At 35.5% G+C, this 16,391-nt stretch overlaps 2 protein-coding genes, 1 long non-coding RNA gene and 1 pseudogene across 3 annotated transcripts; 2 read left to right on the forward strand and 2 right to left on the reverse strand.

The window, feature by feature from the left end:
* Positions 1–980: 980 nt before the first annotated feature.
* LOC137731926 (methylthioribose-1-phosphate isomerase) lies at positions 981–3,476 on the forward strand. Its single transcript, XM_068471192.2, has 9 exons — positions 981–1,122; positions 1,246–1,301; positions 1,394–1,552; positions 1,633–1,732; positions 1,844–1,986; positions 2,149–2,254; positions 2,576–2,714; positions 2,804–3,072; positions 3,155–3,476. The coding sequence occupies exons 1-9, from the start codon at positions 1,027–1,029 to the stop codon at positions 3,233–3,235; spliced, it is 1,149 nt and encodes a 382-aa protein (XP_068327293.2). The 5' UTR covers positions 981–1,026; the 3' UTR covers positions 3,236–3,476.
* A 2,657-nt stretch (positions 3,477–6,133) lies between these two features.
* On the reverse strand, positions 6,134–9,410 carry LOC137708376 (BURP domain protein RD22-like; annotated as a pseudogene).
* A 757-nt stretch (positions 9,411–10,167) lies between these two features.
* On the reverse strand, positions 10,168–12,853 carry LOC137708283 (uncharacterized). Its single transcript, XR_015956385.1, has 3 exons — positions 12,577–12,853; positions 12,246–12,395; positions 10,168–11,957 (listed from the first exon to the last, which is right to left on the reverse strand). It is a non-coding gene; the product is annotated as an uncharacterized LOC137708283 (long non-coding RNA).
* Positions 12,854–14,465: 1,612 nt separating this feature from the next.
* Positions 14,466–14,915, forward strand: LOC137708194 (uncharacterized). Its single transcript, XM_068447252.2, has one exon. It carries the CDS (start codon positions 14,466–14,468, stop codon positions 14,913–14,915), a length of 450 nt encoding a protein of 149 aa, XP_068303353.2.
* Positions 14,916–16,391: the final 1,476 nt, after the last annotated feature.

Consider the following 16,391-nt stretch of genomic DNA (forward strand, 5'->3'; position numbering starts at 1 on the left):
AAGTGATGTATTATATTTAAATAAAATAATACGTGAGGTATGAAAGTGAAATATTTTGAAGATGTTATATGAGGTTGCAATAAACCTCAAACTTGAGATGGTAAAGTGTAATTTATCATAATAAATATTACTTAGGCATTATTTGAAAAATGCTTTTAAATGACTGAATGCGTATTTAGAGAATATGTTTTTTAAATCAACTCTTAGTAAAAATGAAAATTAATCTTGGAAAAGCACTTGCAATGCTTTTTGCAAGAAGTATATTACAGAAAACACTTCGAGTGCTTTTGAAGTAAAAAAACATTGTTTTTAAAAACGTTTCAATCGTTTAAAATTACTTTCTAAAATGAATCATTATGGCTCGTTTGAATTTGCTTTTAAAATGACTGAAAGCGCTTTTGGAGAAAATGTTTTTGCATTTCAAAATCACTTAAGGTTCTTCCTATAAGAAACACCAGTTATGTTATTCTATAGAAAGCACTTCAAGTGCTTTTGCAGGATTTAATCGTATTTTTACTAAGGATTCTCAACATTTTCCCCCAAAATACTTTTAGCCATTTCAAATTCGCATTTGATAAGGATCGAATCTAAGACTTCTCACTTATCAATAAAAAGAAATATCACTAAACCGTAATACTAAGTGACAACGAACTCATAGTTAGATGGTAAGTATTTTTAGTCTTTTTAAAAACGCATCTAGACAATCTTTACAATCACGTGCCAAACGGGCCATAGTTTTGTAAAATTGAAATCACCTTTAAAAATCACATGCCAAATGGGCCCTACATCTTGTGGTACTGGGCCTCTTCCGGTCTTGCAGGTGTGTACTTTCCACAAACATGGCCCATCATCGAGCGGTTCCTTCCACGCCTCCACTGCTCGCGTCACTCTCCAGCAGCAGCACAGAAGACGAAGAAGAGAGAGAGAAGCTGACTGGAAGCAGAAGCAGCACCGTCTGGTAACCTTAACGTCGCCTCTTTCTCTCCAACGCCATTCGAAACTTCGTCGTACTAGGCTCAGCTCGAAATGGCCCCTCATTCGGAGTTCACCGACGGAACCCAAGCGCCCAACTCCCTCCAGGCCATCTGCTACAAGCGCGGCTCCCTTCAGCTACTCGATCAGGTCTCTCTCTCTCTCTCTCTAATAATTCAATTGAATTTATTTGAATTACATTTTTATGGAATTTAGCTCTCTCTCAGTAAAAAAATGATAGAATTAACTATTAGGTTTGTGGGTTTTGGACAGACGAAGCTCCCATTGCAAAGTACATATTTGGATATCCGGGACTCCACGGATGGATGGTAAAAGATTGAAGCTTTGCTCTTTCCAAGTGCTATGAACTCTCTACTTTTCCGATTTTACCAATTGGGTCATTGTTTTTTTTTTTTTTCAGGCACGCAATCAAAGACATGGTGGTGCGCGGTGCACCCGCCATTGCCATTGCCGCGGCTCTCTCATTGGCCGTGGAAATTTTTAACTTGGAGGATTTCAATGGAACGCCTGACGAAGCGTTTTCTTTCATTGTCATGAAATTGGAGTACCTTGTCTCCAGGTTAGCATGTTAATTGTAGTTTTCAAGTGTTTGAATTGTGGTGATGAGATGGCATTGTGATTGTGTGGTGTGTTTTTCAGCCGGCCAACTGCTGTCAATCTTTCGGATGCTGCAGCTAAACTAAAGCAAATTGCATCCGCGGTTGCCACTAATACTTCGGATGCAAGGAATGTGTTTGAGGTGCTCCTTCCTTTGAAACTTTACTTTTCTTGTGATTTGATTATGGCCCAAAGAATCTACTTGATGGTAATAGTCTTCCATTGTACTTGCTTTGTTTGTTCATTTTTATAGGCTTACATAGAAGCTTCTGAAATCATGCTCAAGGATGATGTCGCTTCAAACAAGGCTATTGGATCTCATGGAGCAAGTTTTATTCAGCACCTACTGGGAAACTCTAAGAACATTTCTATGTTGACCCATTGCAACACTGGCAGGTATTTTCCCGGGAACGCGTACTTGATGATTTTGGTCATGTACATTATGTGGTTGCCCCTATGGATTTGTGTAGGTTGCGCGTGGTGAAGGGTGGTTTTACATATATAGACTGAAATTTTCTTATTGGTCTTGTCCGACTCTGATATGTTTGGTAAGTGTAGTCTTGCAACAGCTGGTTATGGTACTGCTCTTGGTGTCATCCGTTCGCTTCATACTGAAGGAGTGTTAGAAAGGGCCTATTGCACAGAGACGCGTCCATTCAACCAAGTGAGTGTCTACTCTTTTAGTTGATCAAGTTTTTTACTAAGCATCAAATGTCCTCCACAGATATTCACATCTGTAACGTGTTGGTATTAGTTAAGCAAAAGTGGGCTTGAGAGGTTAGCACGCTGTTTGAAGTCGGGTGAAACTATCTTGGGATATACTTTTGCATCCAAACTTGATTGGAAGCCTGCCTTGGTGTTATTTATATATTGTATGTGGTGTAATTGCAGGTCATTGAGCTGATTGTTGTATTTTGCCACTCACTTGGGTAAAAGTATTCAAAATTAATGAGTATTATTGATGCATGATTATCGCCGACTGCAGGGATCCAGACTCACAGCATTTGAGTTGGTGCATGATAACATACCTGCTACGCTTATAGCGGACTCAGCTGCAGCTGCATTAATGAAATTTGGACGTGTCAATGCTGTAGTTGTTGGAGCAGATCGCGTGGCTGCAAATGGTATTTGAAATGAAATCTACCACTCATCTGCTTTAGCATTCTATTAATACGGATTTTTGTCTAATTGACTTCCTTTTTACTTAATTGAGGTGACACTGCAAACAAGATTGGGACCTACAATCTTGCCGTGAGTGCAAAGCACCATAACATTCGATTTTTTGTGGCTGCACCACTCACTTCTGTCGACTTATCTCTTTCTTCTGGAGAAGAGATAATAATAGAGGAAAGATCTCCCAAGGAATTGTTGAACACACACGGAGGACTTGGGGAACAAGTTGCTGCATCCAGAATCTCTGTCTGGAACCCAGCTTTCGATGTTACCCCTGCTAATTTAATAACTGGTATCATAACCGAGAAGGTATTCTCACTCATTCTATATGTGGTATAATCAATTAGAGCTTGTTGTGTTTGAATCTGATGGCAATTTGTTCTCTAAGCAGGGCGTTATTACAAAAAAGGGCACTGACGCTTTCGACATAAAGGGTTTTGTTCAGAAGGAAGCCGTGCAGACCAGTGCATAAAACGAAGGCTTCCAGCATTGGATGAAATATACCCCGAGGAGGTGATTGTTCGTGCCGTGTAACTTAAATATGAAGAGAGCTATGTGCTATATATGTCAAATAATTGGGAGAATCAGTCTCACCCCAAGTGATGACTGTTTTCCCAAAATGTAAGCAGGCCATTTTTATGGTATTATTGGTGGATGTAATAAGTACAAATTTAATAATAAATAAGGAAGTGGCTGGGAAGATTTGGAGGAAAGTTCATAATCTTGTTGGAATCTTGGGACTTCATCCATGGAATGTGAATGTTCTCTGTCGATTCGTCCTCGGCTGACCGGAAAGTTTATGCTAATATGTATGAGCTTCGAATGGGATGTTTGTGGGGCATTCATAATTTCATCGGTCACAAGTTTCCAGGGATTAATGGCCAACCCTAAATGTGGAAGTGGTCACATTTTTGTTGCATAAGTTGACTAGAATGATTAAAGGGTGAACAAAATGTAAACAAATTGACGCTCACACCGGACTTGGAGTGTAAGACCATATAATATAGCGGGTATCTATTTTACTTTTCGCATACCCCTCTCAATTTTCAGTCGTCGAATTGAATGAATTGAAGAAGATCAATAACAAAAAATTAATAAGGATGTGTGGGAAGTAAAAATAGATGAGTGAATAGCACTATTCTTATGTCAAATGTGTTGTGTGGTGCCATCTGGGACAAAAAAAACAAATTTCTTCCGAGCAAAATGTTATAAGAGCATCTCCAAAGGAGATGTCAAATTTTAATGGCTTATGTGGCAATTTGACATTTTGTACAATATTTTGTTCCACCTGATATGTTAAATAATAATGTCATTTAATAAATATGCCGTCAAATTTGACAGCAAAAGGCTTTACCTTCAAATGACTTAGCGCCATGTAAGAAATTGAAGCCTTGGTTTAAGAGAATTTGTTGCTATTTATTACTGTTGTATATCTACCAATGTTCTAAAAAACAGCCTAGATGGCCATCTAGGTGCTAGGCGGGTTGGAACAGAGGCAATTTCGTGCAAAACGGCTGGAAAAATTGGGGTGGCTCTAGGCGGCTGGGCCCTTTTTTTGGCGGAGGTGGATTGTCTGCCCTTCCATTTCCATACTCTCCCCATGCCCTCTTATTTGTGTGGTCACGATTAAGCTACGTCAACATTTTATATTCCTAATAGTTTTTGTTTTATTATTTCTATAAAAAATTAATATAAAATATTTATATGACTTAACTGTGATCACACATCACAGGAAGGTATGAGAAAAGTATGAAAATGAGAGTGCAGACAATCCACCTCCTTTTTTGGCAGCACAAGGCCCAGAACAGCCAAATGCTCTAAGCTGGCTGGATTGACTGCATTGCCTTCAAGTGTCTTTTTTGGCAGCACAAGGCCTGGAACAGCCAAATACTACTACTTTTTTTTTTTAATGCATGGGTTCCACTACCAAGCAATGAGATGAAAATTAAAATCATTTTTAATTATTATTTAGTAGTTATTTTAGTCATGAGGCCTAATATATTATTAAAATAAATATTCGACACATCCATTAGATGAAAGAAAAATTTTCATCTATATTAATTGGTCACATCATCCATCATATAAAATTTTGAGAATAACTATTTGACATGTCCATTGGAGATAATCCAAGAGGAGATGCACTTAGCTACTTAAGGTACAAGTACGGGCGGAACCACCCACCCAGTCCAAGTACTTAAACAAACAAATTTAGTCAGTTGCCCACACATAATGACTAGAAGAAAAGAACATTATAGCTCGTCGGTTTGAAACTTTTTGATTCCGCCTTGAATAAAAATCCCATGTAAATCTAAGGTGAAACTAGGTTAAGATTCACGTCATTCAGTAATTAACGTGACATGAGTGTAAATGACTAATTTTGGGTCATATTGAAACTGTTAATAGGGTGTGGCCCCGAACTCCTGTTTGGCCCAACAATCAGGCCCATACTATCGACCTCCTTGTCTCTTTCCTCGCACTAAAATTTCGCTTCACGAGTCATGACCAGCTTCTTTTGTAATCTGTGAATTACAGAGAAAGATTCTTCATCTGATACAAGTATCCAAGCAATTGGCTTTTCCAAAGGTTAACGGCTAGCAGTTCCTCGGCTTTCAATTAGGTGGTGTTTGGATACGCGAATAACCGAGCAAGTGAAAGAAAAAATATGAAGAAATCGCCATTGCCGTTGTAGAATGCAAGCGGCAGCAGCAAGAATCAGAGTTTGGGAGAGGAGCTCTGGTGAAGTTGTTTAAAGAATAAAATGCAAATAAATTTCCAAAACACTCAAATTGCAGCTTGAAAATCAAAAGGAATAATTTGCGGAGTGACCAAAATCAATAGGAAAAGTTTACTTAAACTTACAGATTGATTCTTGCTTTGTTTGTTTTGCAATTTGGCGATTTAAATTAAAAATCGGTTAAATTCGAGGAAAACGTGGTAGAAGAAAATTGTTAACGTTACCTGGCTGTGAGGCTTTTAAAATTAAAAAAAAAAAAAACAAAAATTTGTTTATGTGAAATTACTTTAGTACAATATCAAAAGACGACAACGAACTCTTTTCTTTTTGTTTTTTTTTTAGTACAGCTGACAACAAACTTTTAACTGCCTTAGACAACAGTGGTGCAAAATGTAATTGCCAAATAAAATTTTGTTTTGGAAGTAACTTCAATGAAACTTACGTGTATATATTATTATCGCAAAGGATTCTCTATATTAACAATAGATTAACCACTCAACCATTAGAAAGAAACACAAAATATCAAAAGCATACTATCCATTATTGAAAATAGATACCATACATATATACATGCATGACCACTATACATGGTGATGATCGAGAAGACAAGGTTTATATAAACAGATAATGTAAGGATCAAATACAACGTGTATATATACATAGGTGCAAGTGTGTGTGTGTGTGTGTGTGTGTGTGTGTGTATAGCTTGTAAGGCTTGATATCCAAATTCTTAGGGTTCCATTCAGATGTATCGATATGGCAGACTGCTACTGCTTTAGTTTTCACCCCATCGGCACCAACAAGGGGCACTATATAAGCTCTTGTTTGTTTTATTGCATGACAGTAAAACACAGCATAAGTATAGTTCTGCTTGTGACACAAGACGGCTTTTTCACCTTCCAACTTCTTCACTCCAGGCATTATTGTGTACTTGTGCATAAACATGGTGGCTTCTTCAAGGCTTCAACACTTGTTCCAAGCTTGGAAGTGGTGAAATCAATCATTGATTCTAAAGACATTGCGCAATATTTTTCCTTTCCCTTAAAGCCTGGCGCTTCACGGTCTTGGATTGTTTCCTTGATCATGTTAGCTTCCACAGATGATGGTTCCAGTGAGAAGTGCTTAAGGATTTCTGGGAGTTTGGTATATGAGAAGGGGATCGATTCGGCAGTTCTGCGCGTCAGGAAAGTGGCTGTGTTTGTATTTCTAGCGAAGGGCCAGTTCATTGTTGTGCCAAGACATATATTCTTTTCCAAGAAGACAAGAGCTGCCGCGTTTGGGTCTTCACGGAGTTGATGGTTCTCTGTGGCCTGCTGCCACGTTATAAAAGTGCGTGCCTTGTTGGCACCTGGGTTCCCTACTTCAACCGAGGTGCTCTTATCTTCAATAACGGACTCTGCAAACTAATGTAGCTATGTCATAATGGATTTGAATTTATAATTGATCTCTATTAATTTGTCACATTTGTAATTAAGTTACTGTTTAATATTAAAGATGTAAAGTGTAATTTACCACATCTATAGGGAATTCCTGTACCACACATGTGCAGTACTACTTGACAGTGACGGAGCCACATGAAGGTTAGGATAGGGCTAGGCCCGTCCTGAAATTTCACCGGTATATATATTGTCTGATTGTTTTAATCATAAAGAGCATGTGGTCTATTGGTGAGCAGATCTTGACAATTGTTTTAACCATAAAGAGCATGTTTTAACCTGAATCTTCTTCGGATCTACAAAAAAAACAGAGCATAAGGATCAAATGATTTAAACCGTAGAAATTTAATTTGTCTTTTTAAAAGTTATAATAATTGTAATCGTTTGATCAAATTTCAACGATCTGGATCATTTGATCCTGAAGCTCAATTTTTTAGGATTCAAAGATGATCCCGATTCCAGAAAGAGGACTAACAACGTGAGAGAGGGAGAGCTTGGTCCTTGTATATTTTAAATCCAAACAAAATCCGATTTGACGTTGGAGTCCTCTACTCACTTTTCAGAGATATACAAGTTGATCATTGCAACTTTAACTTCTTTTACTCACTTTTCAGCTCTTGGATCTCCAGAGCCGGATCATCAAGGATAACGATTGTCTGTTCATCAACTTTCGGTGCTTTCATGTTTTTCTGTTTGTGTGATCACGATTAAAACACGTTAATATTTTATATTACTATTTATTTTTATCTTATTATTTTTATAAAAAAATAATATAAAATATTGACGTGATTTAACTATGATTACACAAAACAGAAGAACACAGAAAGACACCGAAAGTAGAAGGACAGTCAATTCTTGTCCGATCATCAAACACCCATGTCCTTTTCGCCACTGGCGAATACCAAAGCAAATATGTCAGCAGGGATCGCTCCAAATGTCAGCAAGTCCTATTGAGAGAGGGACGCTAGACAAACATAAAGTGCACCAAATCGTGGTTTATTTATTTAGTATCTTCAAATTTTATTTTTCATTAAAAATTTGTAATGATTTTATTTGTTCATATTGTATATACAAGTATAGCCATGAATTACCAGTTTATTAATATTCTAATTCCAACACGAACTTTTGCTTAGCATCCTGATTCTCTGTAAGCATAATTAACAAACTAATTAAGCATATTAATCCCAATTATATTAGCATAATTAACACACTAATTAAGCATATTAATCCCAATTATATTAGCATAATTAACACACTAATCAATCATATGTAATTGAGATTTTACACACACACAAAAAAAAAAAAAAAAAACATTGATTTGGGAAAGAGAAGAAATTTTGACATAACCTGTGCGAGCTTCTGCGAAGTGTGGTGAATCCCGAGCCCAATCTTGGAAGCCCTTTTATTCACTAATTTTGCATACAATTAGGTTGTATTACCTGAAGTAGAGCAATCCCGAAGAACCCATCTGGAGCAAGATTAATGTTGTCAGGTCCACCAGCAAGATTCTCAACAAAGATCTCTGTCTTCCCCTTGTTATCTCCCACCAGCACCTCAAGCACCTAAATCTAAGCATGAAACTCAATATTATCAACATGGCCGAATTGGTTGCATGGAATTGGTTATTAATCGTCCGTTGGTTATCTAACATATCATTATACTTAGGGTTACAACTTACAAGTCTCACCAATTCAATTCCCCTAAACTCAATACCACCTAGCCCACCAAACGGGCGTATAGGGTGAGAAAGAAGTGCTGCATCAAGCTTACTTCCATGTTTCAAAGTCCAGCAGATAATCTGGTCTTTTGACACTGCAACTCCATTAGCAAAACCCAAATGATCAAGTAGAATTGAATTCTCACCAGATGAGGGATCATACTCGAGCAGTTGCCCATGGGCCTTTGCCTCTAGCACGTCCAGATACCAATCATGGAGTCCAAATTTGGTGCTTGCAACACTAAAATATAGACTCCCATCTGGTCCCTCAGTTACATCATCTGCAATCTGACTGTAATTAATCCTTTAGAAAAGTAAGGATCTGTCCCTCTTATGAAGTTTAACGTCAACATATGTTCATTTACTGGGCCTATGTTTTTAGTTTTGAGAAATGCTAGGATAAATAGATATATTGCTAGAGACATGCCCTAAAGCCACGGACAAGACCCAATAGAATCAAAGGAAAACTAATGAAAATAGTTTGAAAACTTTGAGTTTTAATGATAAGGACAAAATAAAAGGTAAAATGAATAGTAACATGATTGATTTTTAGTATAAAAATATGGTTTTTCATTAAAGTTCCCTATAATCAATACGCCTTTTTATTTATTTATTTAATAAACGATATTATCTACACTAAGGGGAGAGGGTGGGTTAAGCCTCACAATAGGCTAGCATAATGTGGTTCAAAATTCATCTTTGGCAAGAATCGAACTTAAGACATTTCACTTAAAAGTGTAGAGGAATACCACTAGACCATAGTAATAAGTGACATAATGAATGCTTTTTTTTTTAACAAACGATATTATCTACACTAAAGGCAGGGGGTGGGCTAAGCCTCACAATAGGCTAGCATAATGTGGTTCAAATTCGTTTTTGGTAAGAATTGAACCTAAGACATTTCACTTAAAAATATAGAGGAATATTACTAGACTATAGTAATAAGTGACAGAATGAATGCTTTTAGTACTCAACATAGTTTAATATGTTTTTTTTAACAAATAATATTATCTACACTAAGGGGGGGGAGGTGGGCTTAGTCTCACAATGAGTTAGCAATAATATGGTTCAAATTTGTGTTTGGCGAGAATCGAACATAAGATCTATCACTGACAAGTGAAGAGGAATACCACTAGACCGTAGTACTAAGTGGCAACATGGTTAAAAATGTTATGTACTAAATTTCGTTGTGGGACAATTTGTTGAAAAAATTAAGGTTAAATTGCAATATGTATCACTTACAAAATGCAAGAAATAAATCATGCAATTAAATACCAAATCAGTTGCAAATTCTTAAATAAAAACATTACTAAATGCATATGAATATGTGTTAGAAAAATCTGAAACTTGAAACCAAGTTTAGTATTTGATACTATGTCCTTAAGTAAATCTATATATATCGTATAACTAAGTGTCTATTTATGCTTAAAAAATACGTGCTTATACTGGAATATATAAATTACAAAATAAAATGACATTAGACTAAAGTACTAAAACATATTGAAAATATGGTGATAATGAATGTTCATTCAAGTATTCAACAAGTCTCTTACAATTTATTGAACAAAAAAAAATGCAAAATGAAAGTTACCATTTTCTGTCTAAGTGAGAGTCAGGACCTAGGCGGACAAGTCGAGCACTTAAGTAGGTTAGGTGGACGCCTAAAGAGGTCGAGGCTCCATTTCTTAATTTTCAAACACCTAGTGATTAATCGAGATGGTGACCAACTGCCTAACGCCTAAGCGGGACCTAAACGGTGTCAGGCGGAAATGCTTAGAACAATAATATATCACAATATAACCCATGGATGAGAAAAAAAAATTTGAATAATATGAAGTGGGTGACTTGTTGGTATATTTATAGGCATTGATACACCTCTTCTCAAATGACATGTCTTATTTCCAAAAGGCAACAATACAAACCTTAGTCCAACAATCACATGTGACAAATCCACTTATTGGATTGTTAATGAATACCCATTAAGACCAATTCTGTTTGATTTTACCTTACATCGTCATCACCACTATCAATCTTATCTTTATATTATAGAAATATCAAATTAAACATATCTTCACAAGTACCGATTAACAACTTAATAAATTAATTTGACACCTCTAATCATAAGCCTTTCCTCAGAAAGAGGATCACAAATACCTAATCATTTGAAATGAACCAGTTTCCTAGGCGACATGCCTTTCTCCATTAGAAATACAGGTAGAATAGTTGTAGGGTTGGGAGGCTCATCACTCATCAGTCATCACTTCAACATCAACATGGTCTCTATTGAATCATGTTTTTTTATTTCTCTTTAGTTGAAAGAGAGTTAATGAAACAAGACCCAAAAAATATAAAAAAATAAAAAATAAGAATTCAGAGATATGAAAATATCTAAATGAAATCCCCAGAAGGTAAAACGGTACCAGACTTTGATGGCAACAGTCATGGATTCATCTTACAAACCAGCAAACCATGATGTTTGTAGAACATGTAGCAATCGGTCCCGAATATAATGAAAAAGATTCCTTACTTAATAGTTTTATTTTAAGAAGCAATTTATATGAAACGAATTAACCGTTATTACAACATTTTAATTCAATAATAAATCATTATTATTAAAATTTACACATTTTAATTCAATAAAAAATATTACGTGACAACAAATTTATTTCATGTAAACCATTCTTTTAGTCACGATGCAACTGCCCCACCTTGCAATTAATATGTAACAAGAGGACCTTATCTGTATTGTTCTGGTGGTGTCACATCGTAATTGTATTTGGCATGGCTTGCACATGGATGTTTTCTTTCCAAGTGAACACATTGCTCTCTCTCTCTCTCTCCAGTCATTTTCCACAGTTGTATCGAACCACCGCTTACTTATTCATCTAGTTTTTAACTCCAGGTAAATCTTCGTCTCGGTAAATATTGCAGGCGCTTGTTCATAAATAATAATTTTTACATTCTCGTTTTATTTTATTTTATTTTATTTATTCAATTCAAATATCATAAAATCTAAAAAAATTGCAAGGAGAAAATAGAGTGAAGAAATCCCTATTTCTTGTTTACTTATTCATATGTATACAATTCCAACTCTTTTTGCATGTGAAAAATTCCACATATCGAACATTGGGTCTCTTCTTGGGTTTAAAAACGATCAAAGAGACGCATTAAAGTAGGTCGTTTCAAGACATTCGCCTAAAAGAACATGTAATAGATTGTGTAGTGGAAAGCAGTCTAACCTTATTTTGGACCCATTAACATGTGATGTGAAACCTGTGACACCATTTTCAATAACCTTCAGCAAAACCTGCACAAATTACAGCAACCAGACCACAGGCGTTAGAGAGTTAAACACGTACCAGTTTATAAAAGGGGAAACAATGCAAAATCCAGTTTTACAATGTACATTCTTACTCGTGATCCGAGGTTTAAGTTTTAAAGAGTTTACCCCATCGCTCTCCTATGCCCATTAGGTGACTCAGTATGTTGAGCAAGTAGTTAAGTGATGAGTGATATCGAGAGAGAGAGAGATAAAAATAAATCTCTGATTACACAAGTATTTCTCCATTTTCTGGTCAGAATGTGCTGCTCTTACCTCTTGATCAGTATCACGTGTAACAAGATCACCATCTTTTGTGAATGCAATTCCAAAAACTGTATCACTGTTCACCTTCTGCCGGTTTTCCCAACTCCCCTTTGTGTGAACCCTTTTGATCCAACCATCTCTTGTAGCTGTAATCACTTTCTACGCAAACCCAAAAACTTAATGAAAATGAGAAAGAAAGAAACACCAGAATTTCAAGTTAAAGTACTTAAAACGGAAATCTCACAACCTGTCTGCTAACCATAATTAAAAAAATGGTTATGAGATGGTCCATGAGCTTTGTGTTTGAGAACTTAAAATGAAAACGAAATGATTATGAAACCTTTAATATGTTGTTTCTGGGAAGGAGGGAAGGTGGAGGGAGGTGAAGTGAATCTGGTGATATTGGGGAGAAGAAGTAGATTTGGAGAGAGAAGGCAAGCAACCATGCCAACAAAGTGCCAGAATATTGAGAGCCATAACGATGATAAATGTGAGAACATTCACAATGTTGTGTGACTTCATATTTTTTATGAGAAACAAAACTGCACTTGTCAGGATAATGCTATACAGAGACAAAGTCAGTCCACTCGTTGCTTTTCTCACAAAAACTTGACATGACTTTAGGGTTAAACAGACGGGATTTTACAATATATTCCCGAATTTTTAATTATTAGATTGTGGTCGAAGATATACTGACAAGATTTAATGGTTAAAACTCAGAATATAGAACTCTGATTTTCTACTTTTTATTTAATCATGGATTCATGACGAAGAAGAACTGGGATTTGCTATCTCACATATGAAATGTGATTGATAAGATTTTTGTTCTTTTTTATTTCCCTTTCGCCTGGGATAAGGTTTAATTTTAGGAAAACTAGCAAAAATGGTTTGAAAACTTTGAGTTTTAACAATAAAGACAAAATAAAGAGTAAAGTGAATAATACTATAATTGACTTTTTAGTGTAAAAATATGATTTTTCGTTAAAATGAACAGTACTAGAAGCTCTTTGTTAAAATTTTCTTTATTTTTCGAGTCATGTTCATATCAAATCGTCAAATCAACCACAACATGTTCATAATAAAAATGATATGGCGGTTATCTAACCATCTCAATTGGCTTTCAAAGATGATGGGAAAATTGAGTTTGATAAAGTTTTGCTTACACAAAATATTTTTTCTAAATAGTTTTAAGATTGGTAGAACTTCTTATTTTGATTCTTGAGATTTAAAGTCGATACGATTGGTCTCTAATTGTCCCTCGTCAATCATTTTAGTTATTCTGTGAGAAATATTTGTTAAATTGAGGGTATTTTTATCAAATCAATCCCTCCCCTTAATTTGGTTGTTTCTTCAATTTAACGGATATTTTTAATAGAATGATGAAAATAATTGATGATGGGTAATCTCATGACCACTTCTATTGATTTTAAATCTTAGGAACCAAAGTGAGGAGTTATGTCAATTTCAGAGATCATTTTGACTAAAAAACTGCCAAATTTGAACTGGGTTGGGAGTGCAAAGACCCTAATCACTTCTCGAAGTAACCCTAATCACAACAATACACATGATTAGATTATGATGAGATTAGCTCTTATCCAACCAAACCAACCCTAATCACTTTTCTATAACGAAATTCAGTCATACTACTTATCTTAACCACCGAACGAGATATTACATGCCAAATCACCCTTTCCATGCCAAATCTCTCATAAGATAAAGACATAAAATTTCAATAATGAGATATTCAAGGAATTTACCAAATTTCGGCCAAAACAAAAAATGATAGTTGCCAAAATTATGGCCATGAGTCTCGTAAATTTCCCATGACCCATTGTCCACCTAATGTCATAGAATGATGAAAATCCCATTTTAAGTCCTGACCAAATAGTAAGAAAATCCATGACACAAACCCTAATGTATAGCTACAATTTAATTGCATACAAATACGTAGACACCCACACCGAGGAGAGAAAGAACTTTTGTGTAACGGAAACGTGGACGTAGCAGTATTTCATATCAATCAAGTATTAATATATAAAATAATTAAAACATAAGTCCATACATAGTTGACTGGGAAATGTTGCCAGACTAGATTCCCGTTGGTGGAAAGTTTCTCTCTCCACACACATCTACATAACATAGACCTCTTCACTCTCTTTCCTCTGTTCCGAAAAAAACAGAGATAAAACAGAGAGAGAGGAGAGAGAGTTCAATGTTCTACCACATTCCATGGCTATAACCGGGACAGACTCCCAGCTCCAAACCTCAACCAAACCATCCCCAGCACCTCCACCAATCGAAGTCGAGTGCGTAAAATGCGCCTCCTGCGGGTTCACAGAGGATTGCACCCCAGCCTACATCTCCCGAGTCCGAGACCGCTATCAGGGCCGTTGGATTTGCGGGCTCTGCGTCGAGGCGGTGAAAGACGAAGTTCTGCGATCAGATAGGCACATCTCCACCGAAGAAGCCCTGAACCGCCACATAAATTTCTGCAAAAAGTTCCGGTCGCAGAAAGAAACAGAGCACCCTATCTTCGCCATGGGTCGGGTTTTCCGGCGGAGGTTGGATACTCCGAGAGCCCTGAGGTCAAATTCCAGTACTACCCTCGGAGAAGTCGAAAGGGTTCGCAGCCCGCCGCTTGTTCGTTCGGGAAGTTGCTTTCCCTCTCTGTCTAGGTGAAAATGGTAAAAAGCAGAGGATTAAAAGGTAAATATGTGAAACAGAGGAACTCTCTTTTTCACTAAGATACATTAACAATTTGGGATTTGGGTAAATTTTTGGGTCGGTTTTTCTTGCTCTAATTGGGATTATGAAAAATGGGTTTTTTAAGTTAATGATGTGGGAACTGATAGGACTGAACATGAGCTTGTTTTTCTAGAATTCCAATGTAAATATTTCATATGTTAATTTGCTTCAAAAATGCATTTTCTTTCTTGTTTCATCTAACTTATTAGATTGTCGTTCATGAAATTTAAACTCAGACTGACAAAGTGGAGACCAAATAGCCATTGGCTTCTCCATTGTAATTATCTTCGTCGATTAACAACTATATCGTCCATGAAATTTAAACCCAGACATCTTTTTCACCCTTATAATATATTTAGTAATTAACAACTGTCGTTCATGAAATTTAAACCTAAACTTTCTTTGATAAGATAGAGACGATAAATTCTTGACTGTTAGGGTTGTGAAATAAATGGAAATAAATCTAGGGGCATTAAGTGATTGAATAGAGGGTCAAATTAGATATTTGAGAAAGTGATATGCCAACTTTGTTCCTTCCACTATCCTTAATCATGTTTAGCATGCTGGTTTTTTTTTTTTTTTTTTTTTTTTCTTTTTTTTTTAAGAAAACTTGATATAAGTCCAATTTTTTTAGCCAATAGTAGGAATAATCCAATTTATTAAAATAAGTCTAATTCCTTAAATTTAATTATTTAATTATCAATAATTATCTATTAAATGATAAGATTTATTATAAAAATCAAATTTCTTCCTAATTATCTCTTTGATTATTTCTTTTTCTTTTTTGTTATTTTTTGTTCTTCCTCCTGCTTTAAACCCCATTTATAGATTTTATTTTTAATTTTTATAATCAACCTATATCACAGGTTAATTTATTTTTATGTATCTATATGACAAATTCTTTTTTATAATCAACGTGTCATAAATTCATGTGTCTTGCTTATAAGTATATTATGTTTTTTCCTACCTTTTAGTTAGGTTTCATATCTTGCTTACAAGTATAATATATATTTATATATTTATTACTTGAGTTAAGGTACAATGTTTTGTAGATAATTTATGTTAGTATATTAGTTTTTTTTTTGTTGTAAGATATTAATTAGATTTTTTGGAGTTGAAAAATGCATAATATTAGAAGATTTTAATTGATTTTTAATATTTAAAAAAAATATAAAATGAGTGTAAAAGAAATAAAAACATATAATTAGATAATTAGACTCATTCCAAAAAACCATCTATGTTTTTGGACCTAGATCTAAAAGCCCTATTTTTTTTTCCTGTACACAGAAAAGTTTTACTGTGTGCGGCAACAGCTAAGCAATTCAGTTTTCATTGCTGGCTGGTCTTCAATGCATGCACCTCATTAAACTTTCCCTTCTTATAGATTTTAATTACTAATTAGCGGTGGTT

Source organism: Pyrus communis, chromosome 15, assembly GCF_041283825.1.
Source record: "Pyrus communis isolate YQ-2024b chromosome 15, ASM4128382v1, whole genome shotgun sequence".
Lineage (NCBI taxonomy): Eukaryota > Viridiplantae > Streptophyta > Magnoliopsida > Rosales > Rosaceae > Pyrus > Pyrus communis.